The sequence below is a fragment of the Pygoscelis adeliae genome, unplaced genomic scaffold (genome assembly GCF_000699105.1).
Source record: "Pygoscelis adeliae isolate BGI_AS28 unplaced genomic scaffold, ASM69910v1 Scaffold41, whole genome shotgun sequence".
In the NCBI taxonomy this organism is placed as follows: domain Eukaryota; kingdom Metazoa; phylum Chordata; class Aves; order Sphenisciformes; family Spheniscidae; genus Pygoscelis; species Pygoscelis adeliae.
This window is the reverse complement of record NW_008824373.1, coordinates 4,483,537-4,491,835: the sequence shown is the minus strand read 5'-3', so window position 1 is coordinate 4,491,835 and position 8,299 is coordinate 4,483,537. Positions and strand designations below refer to the sequence as shown.

Sequence of the window (8,299 nt, the reverse complement as noted above, 5' to 3'; positions counted from 1 at the left end):
CTGCTGGGCTGCAGCACCGCCGCTCTTCTCCCACAGCAGAGCGGTGAGTGCGTGCGGCTGCACGCACCGGCCTTTCTCACCCGGTTGCACCGCGTTCGTGCTCGCAGTCGGGCTGCTAACGCCTAACGCCAAGCCGGCCTAACGCCAGCCCGTCAGGCCTCCTGTGACGGGCCCCGGTGGGCTCTCCACGCGTCCAAAAGAGCTCTCCCAAGGGAGATGTCTTTCCCCGTGTCACCTCCTTTGCCCCTCGTGCAGCCCTTCCGCGTGGTTGTATTCCCAGAGGTATCTGTGGATCTCTCCGTTGCTCACTGCGGCCTAAAATCATCCTCGGGGGGCCGTTACTCTGGGGCCCACGAGGTACTGCTGTGGTGTGGGGATTGTTGGTGGTCAGGCAGCAGCTGGATCGTGAGTGAGTGTGCGTTACGCCTGGCAGAGCCGAGCCCTACGGTGGCTAAGCAGGCGCGGAGAACAGTTTTTAAGATGGTGTCCCTGGCCTGTCTCTGCACCGTCCGTGAGGTTTTCTTACTTAACGTTTCCTTACCAGTTCACATGATACAAAATGAGTGTGCAGACCTATATTTCTTATTCCAATATGTAATGAAACAGGAATTGGAGCCCTGTGTCGATAGCTATGAGCGTGTGCGTGTATGCACAACTTGTGGTCAGAGTATACGTTTTGGTGAAATTTTCACCAACTGAAACATTTCAGCTGCACGAAGAGTTCTTTTTCATTCAGGCTCTGAAAAATGTCATCATACATATTTTGAGAAGTACTGGGATGGTAAACTAGCATATGCTCTTTTATTTAATCCCCACTCCCTCCCTAAGTACAATAGTGAGCAAACGTGTAAAGATGTGCACAGTTGGTATTGTTGTTCTAGAGCAGCATTGTTAAACTAGGTTTTTTGCCTGTGAGCTCTCATAAAGCTGATGTTTTACATTCGGTTTCCTTTCTTTTATTTATGCAGGTGACCATGCTGATCTGTCTTTTCAGACAGGCCTGAGAGGTGCCCTTCAGAACTACAACTGGAAAACACAGCTGAGATGCAGTAGTACTCTGCCTGTCTCTGTGACTGAAATAAAAAGCAGCATGTAAGCACTGTATCTAAAATAATCCTGTGTGACAAGGATTTGTCATTTCTATCATTTTCTATAACAACTTTGTGACAGTGTCATGTGAAGTCATTTTTAAATCTCACAAATGTTTAAATGTTTGATGTGGCCTATTTTTGTTTTACTAATTAGTAACTTAAAAATCACAGGTGTGCAGCCATCTGTTTTGGAAGATAAATTATACATACAGTGCATAAAATCTGTTTGTTTTTAATCAAGTATAACTAGAATCTCTAAAGGAACATGAGTTTTGTCTTTTTTTTTTTTTTAATTCTCTGATGCAGAATTTGTTTTTCCCATATTTCAGCTGACATGAAATATCGGTATTAGGTTCATGACATTCAGCTTTCATTATTTAGGCTCACCATGAAGAGACTTTTCAGCGCTTCACACTCGTCAGTGGATTCAAAGGAAATGAAAAAATTCCAGCTCCTTGCGCATAAGTGGTGGGATGAAGAAGGAGAATATTCAGCCCTTCATTCTATGAATGATATTAGAGTGCCATTTATTAGGTATGATTATGAAGACAGATTTTGTTTTTAATATATGTACTCTTTCTGCATAACCTCAGAAAACACTGTAAAAGAAAAACAATTATCAGTACTTAAGATAACTGCATATTGCATCTGCTAAACCACCTTGCATGTTTGCCCTTAATCACATCCCTTTTCTTTCAGAGATACTCTGTTGAACATGAGTAGTAATTATCATCTGGGAAACCCACTTTCTGGAGTAAAGATTCTCGATGTTGGCTGTGGCGGTGGACTGCTAAGTGAGGTAAGAAAGGGTGTGCTCCTGTTTAAAAGCGTACAAAGTTTTCGAAATGTTTTACTGTTACACTGTTTAATTTCTAATCCTCTGAGGAGGGGCTTTTCCCTTCTAGGATATATTAGTTACTGAATGTTTTGGGGTGCAGTGCATTCTACAAACCTCATAGAATATTTCATTTACGTAGTGGTAATGGTTTGCAGAAGAGGAGGGAATTGGTAATGAGAAATTCTAAAATCCTGGGGTTCATCAGAAAAATAAGATTTCAAACACTGTAAAGAGAAGGAGAGGGGAAGAATGATGTAGAAGTTTTCTAGCTTTCTTCTGGGCCATCACAGTGTGACAAATTTGTTTTCTCTTTTTTTTTTTTCTCTTTTTTTTTTTTTTATTTGGAGCCTAGGCAAGAATACTTTAATCGTGACAATCCTCATTGCCAAAGAAGTATTTTCAGTTATAAACCTGTTCTTAAACGTTCACTTCTTTGAATTGCTTATCTTCAGTTTTTTAGATTGGGGTGGGGATTCTCGCCTTTGCTTTGATCTCATGGGAAGAGCATGGAATAATGTCAAACACCTGAGACATACCTCCTCTCTGTCAGGAGAGATTCTCCTGGTACAGGGGCTGACGTTACAGCTGGTTCCCGAGGAGTCTACACAAACCTAGGACTGAGAAGTAACTATTTATGGTGGAATCCTTTGGCCACACAGGCTTTGAAGAGTGCTATATCCTATCAATAGACTAGGGATGGTTTGCAAATTTGGGATTACAGATCTGGCTGAGTTACTCTGGGAAGTTCATCAGAATCTGAAACGAGATGTTACAAAAGGGCTTCAATATCTTCCCATGTTTTTTTTTCTTTTCTTCTTTTATTCTGAGCAAAATCCTATAGTCTTGCAAGAGCCTGCTCTCCAACAAGGCTGGCAAAACCGGTGTGCTGCCTCACCTTCTCAGGCTTGAACAACCGGTGAATTTCAGGTTGGAATAACATACATGTGGTCATGTTCTGCAGCCTGTTTCAGTTTCAAAAGAGGTGATGGCTGAGGCGTTAACCCATGAGTAAGAAGACACTGGAGAAACTTGAGTGACAGTCAAGCCTGTTGCTATCCTAGTAAACATCAGTGTTTAGTTCTCAACAGTGAGAAAGTCCCAGAGATAATCATATATTAAGTAACCATTAAAAAGATATGAGGATTTACCATTACAGGTGGATGTTGAAGAAAGTAATGACAGTAATTAAATACGGAATTGTTTCCCCCCCCTTTAAGTACTGTGTTGATTTTCCCCCTTTGTTTTTCCTCTATCCGAGGGTAATAGCGGAGGAAATCTTTATTTGGTGTAACAAAATGGATTCAGAACAATTTATTCTAAAAGGCAATTTAAATGTGTATATTCCAGTATATAATTTTCTTTGCTTTAAATAAACATTTCAAATAAACTGCTGGATTAGAGCTCAGCATTTACTGTTGTTTGTCCTGTTCTCTGATAGATGTTTTCTGCATCGTGTATGTACGTTGCAAAGTTGCAGATACCTTTAAGTAAATTGTTTTCATGCAGAGAATAAATTATCCTCTGTATTATTAGCCTCTAGGTAGACTGGGAGCTTCGGTTACTGGAATTGATCCTCTGGAGGACAACATTAGAACAGCAGATCAACACAAGTCATTTGATCCGGTCCTGGCCAAGAGAATACAGTACAAGTCCAGTTCACTGGAGGAGATTGTGGAAGAGTGTATGGAAACCTTTGATGTAATTGTAGCTTCTGAAGTAGTGGAGCATGTGGCTGACCTTGAAATGTTTATCAAGTGTTGCTCTCAGGTGTTAAAGGTAAGAGAGTTTTTGCTTTCATTATTGGGAATATTTATTCTCTTTCATTATTAAGGCTTTCATTTGAAGGAATGTGAAAAAATCTGCATGCATTTTGCCACCTTGAAGTCTGAACCATGCTCCAGAGGTGGCTTCCATTCTCCTCCATGATGCAAGTACATCCTCCCAGCTTCAGTAACTAAAGTTAGAGAACATTTATTTCCCCGACGCTGCCTTAGAAAAGTGTTAACGGCATTACCTAGCATTGCAGTGTTGCTTTGCAACCTTAAGAAATCTGGTTGCATCCGATTTTCACCTAGGTGAGAGAAAACGTGGCAGTGCTGCTGTTGATGGGCGGCTGTGGCTCAGACTGCATTGAAACTGACTGTAGTGATGTTTCTGACTCACGAGATTCTATTCCAGCTCTAGCATCACATCAGATGTGCTTCTGGACTGCTTTTAAAGGGTCATAGTTATGCTTGGAGATAATCAGGTGTTGTTTTATTCCTCTTGATGGTATTTCATGTGTAAAGAAGGATGGTAGGCCCAGTACACAAGCAGCAGCTTTCATTTAATCTTTTGATTTATCCTCCTGGTCATCAGTAGGAATATAGATTATTCGAATGGAACGCTTAACTAATTTTCAGCCTGCTGGGGACCTAGAAATTATCCTTTATAATATCCTTTAAAAATGTCCTTTACTTAAGAGACCAAACACTCTCTTAAGTACTTAGAATTCATTTCTGGCTTTGTTTTTTGATCCTGTAATCATTAAAACAAGCACGGCATTCAGCAGTCTCAAAAATTAGGCAGTATTGCACATTTTACTTTAGTTTTAATTAAAGTGTTTCTTTTCACAATAGGTATTGTATATACCTTAATACCTTTTATTTATCCATTTCCTGGGCAATGTTACGTTATAAGTGACTTTGTTACACGTTTTTTTGGGCAAGGAAATGGTTATCAGACCATCCAAGACTTTGATTATGTTGACTGTTTTGATTATGTTATGATGAGCATGTAGACTTGTAGATAGACAAATTATGTGTGTTAATGTGATTGAATTTACAATTAAAAAAAAAATTTAAATATTCTTCTAATTGAACATTTTAATCTTTAATTAAGCCTGAAGGTTCTTTATTCATTACTACAATCAATAAAACACAGTTGTCCTATGTCCTGGGAATTGTGGTGGCAGAAAAAATAACAGGCATTGTACCGGAAGGAACACACGAGTGGGAGAAGTTTGTTCCCCCCGAAGAGCTGGAGCGCCTCCTGGAATCAAGTAAGTTCCAGGCCAGATGATGGGGATGCAGAGAGATATTCAAATGCTCCCTGTAGAAATGGCAAGGGGATGAGATAGGTGGGGTGAGGGCTAACAGCAATACACAGCCCTTCCTGTGTGAGTTACCAGTCATATATTATGAGTGTCGTTTCTGCTTTAAAGACACTACTGCTTACTGGATTTTGCATAAAGTAAATAAACTAAGTGGAGTCCTAAGAACGCAGAGATTACTCGAACAGAATCACCATTACAGGTGCCCCACTGTTTGATAGCCTAAGCGAAGATGCCAAGGTTTTCCGGTGGCAGAATGTACGCTCTGAAGTGGTTGATATCTTCTAGGTCAGGTTTGAGAAAATAACTGTATTGGCACTCCAGAGCTGCACTGCTGCCACTGCATTGTTTGTCATCTTCCCCTCGGGAAAAGGCGTTGTTATTTTTGGTTGCTGCTCCATGTTCTTTATTCATGTTATGTTACTAAAATATTTCTTCAAAAATGTGAAGATGAAACCTACCACAGATTCATTAGTCAGTATGATGCTGTTCTGAAGAAATAATTAAATCGCCCCGGTTTGATTGCTTTTAAAATAGATGAAGCGCTGAGCTGGGAAGAGTTCTGCCTATTGCCCTCCTTCCCTGCAGATGTTTTAAAACCCTCTCACCAAATATTTCACTTTGCTTTAGTTCACTGTAAAGAAGCTGAAGCATGAGTTGAGCTATTCTCCTGGCAAGGTCTTCTCCTGGCACTTTGCAGTGATGCAGTAAGGAACGTGGCTAATACCGGTTCACGTGCTGGTGGTTCTTTCCATTCTCCCTTCAAAAGGAGAAGCAAGTGCAGTGGAGTGATTTGTTTTGATAGGGTGTTTGTTTCCTGCCTTCCCTCGTGTACCCTGCTGGGACACGGCAGAGCCATGCAGTGAACAGGGAGCTGCTCAGCAGGGAGTGCTAAATCACTCTACTTGCACCGAGTCCTTGGTGGCATTCTTTTGCCTCTTTCTTACATTTTCCATTCCTAAGGGGAATCTGCAGAATCCTTCCAAAGGTATGCTTAGATTTTAATTTTGAAGTGTGTGGTGTCAATCTGAAGAACGTCTGTCTCCACCTACAGAAAATGTCACCAGTCACCCAAATGTGGTGGTGTGAAGTTGGGGTTTCTAGCATACCACTTTGCAGCGGCTCACCGTATAGCGTGCTAATGGTGCCTGGCCTGGCACGGAGCTATTGCTGCTGCTGGCAATAGCAGGACCCACTGTCACCAGTGATGCCTGTTGCCACTGCTTGTGGTGGTGTCTGACAAAGGCTGCTTGTGAAGCACTGCTCCCCAGCTCGGAGGAAGAAGCGTGCTTCAGACTCGCTGTTCTGAAGGGTTTGGTGTTGCAGTGACTTACAATATTTAAGAACATCAGTTGCTTTATGCCTTCTTTCTTGTCTAGATGGCTTTTCAGTCAAGACTGTGAATGGGATGTTGTATAATCCCCTCTCGGGATCGTGGAGCTGGATGGAAAGCACAAGCATTAACTACGCAATGCACGCTGTGAAATCTGGGGCTCAGGGACAGTCAAGCCCAGCAGACGCCCCGTCAGAGTTGGAAAGCGAGCAGCCCTTGGCCACAGCTGGCACTACCATGTGACTGTCGGAGATGTGTGGTGATGGACTGCCACCAGGAACAGAAAAGATGGTTTTACCCAGATGGACATAATAAAACCTTTTGTAACAACAAGCTTGCTGTTTGCATTAATAATGCTTATGCTATTTTTGGCCAAATATTTTAGGGCAGTCTCAGAAAAAAACAAGTGCCCGTTTTCTCAGGAATCATTTAAGATTGAAATGAGCAAAGCTTTTAAAAAGTAAGTATTTTTATAAGAAAGTAGTTTCAAATTGTTGGACAGGAAAATGCAAATTATTCTGTCAGTAGCTTGGAGGAAGCTCTTTTATGTGATGGCTTTTTCAGTCCTATCGGGAAAACTCAGATCTCCATAGAATAATAGCTTAAATGTAGAATGAGTTTAAAAACACAATGTATGATAAATAAAATGCCATAGATATTTAAGTTACTCAACTGAGTCAGTTAAATACACGAAACACTTAAAAACCACAAACACTTGTTTCTATATTATACCTCCTCCCTGAGAGGAGGCAAAAAAAACCCCCCAAAGCAGCAAACCTTTTCTGTCGGGTCATGCTGTTTCTACAGTTGATGTGAGCTAACTGCAGTGGAAGAAGAGTCTCCTAGACCAGAGTGCCTCAGCTGTCGGAAGTCTCTTCACCGTAAAGGTACTTGTATCTGTGCCTATTATTTCAACTTTCTCCCTCTACCCAAATAAAGGGAAGTGGAGTTGCAGGTAAAATTTTACTAAGCAACCAGAGCTTTATGCTAGAGAAATGATACGTTAGCAGTCTGTCCTAGAATTGCAGTGCCGTACCTACCCAGTCTTAAAGTCCTAGTGCCAGGTTAAGGAAAAGTGTTGATCTAGAATGAAATAGGACTTTCTAAATAAAATGTCGTGTGTGTCCGTGGCTGTATCTCTTTCCTTCTCCTCTTCCTCTCAGCTTGTATACAGGTAGAGAGGTGGGATGGCTGTGTTTTTATAACTTACAGTTTGCAGAGATGAAAATGAAACTTCTGGGGTTTTGGGGTTTTTTTTTTTGTTGTTACTTGTGCATTTCTCCTGCTGTAGAAGTTTGGTGGGCTATGTTATTTTATTACACATTTGCATTCTTGCTGCTTTGCTACATCTGCACGTTGCCTTGGGATCCAAGTTTCATGATGGATCTGATGATGCACGGAAGAATATCGTTCATTTATAAGGGAAATAACAGTAATTCGTAGGTATTAAGACTGAAAAGGGTTATCTAGTGTGATCACTTCGATGACGGTAAATTCTGCTTTATAATATCTGTTTGGGCTGTAGCTTGGCTTTGGGAAGAAGATTCATCTTCATGTAAGGAGTTGAGTGATGGAGAAGCCACTACGTCGATAAGTAAATTGTTCCAAAAGTTCATCAGCTGAAGTCGTCTAACCTCAGATCCCAGCCGGTGATGTCTTAACATGTTCATTTTGTAGGTTGAGGACCTCTCTGCTATCAGCTGTCTCTGTCTTGTGAATGTAGTTGGTGTAGTTTTGAGACAAGTCACCCCTTAATTTTCTCTTACGGACTGAGATTACCTCTACAGCTGTTACCGCTACAGTGTTAAGTTTCTGAGTTTGTATAAAATTTTGTGGTAAACATCCTTTTTGAAGCATGACAGTGGAAATGGATGCAGCATTTCAGTAACGGTCTCGCTAATGCTGTCCACAGGAAGAACACTGTCATTCTGCTTCTGCCTGATGTT

General features: G+C 41.3%; 1 protein-coding gene across 2 annotated transcripts; it reads left to right on the top strand.

Annotated features, from left to right (window-relative positions):
- The first annotated feature begins 973 nt into the window (after nucleotides 1-973).
- Nucleotides 974-7,488, top strand: COQ3 (coenzyme Q3 methyltransferase). Of its 2 annotated transcripts, none has more exons than XM_009320146.1 (6): nucleotides 974-1,092; nucleotides 1,473-1,625; nucleotides 1,791-1,890; nucleotides 3,463-3,705; nucleotides 4,810-4,969; nucleotides 6,400-7,488. In XM_009320146.1, coding segments are annotated over exons 1-6 (855 nt in total). In that variant the 5' UTR covers nucleotides 974-1,090; the 3' UTR covers nucleotides 6,597-7,488. The 2 variants fall into 2 exon arrangements, with proteins under 2 accessions (XP_009318421.1, XP_009318422.1); XM_009320147.1 differs by having other exon boundaries at nucleotides 1,421-1,625.
- Nucleotides 7,489-8,299: the final 811 nt, after the last annotated feature.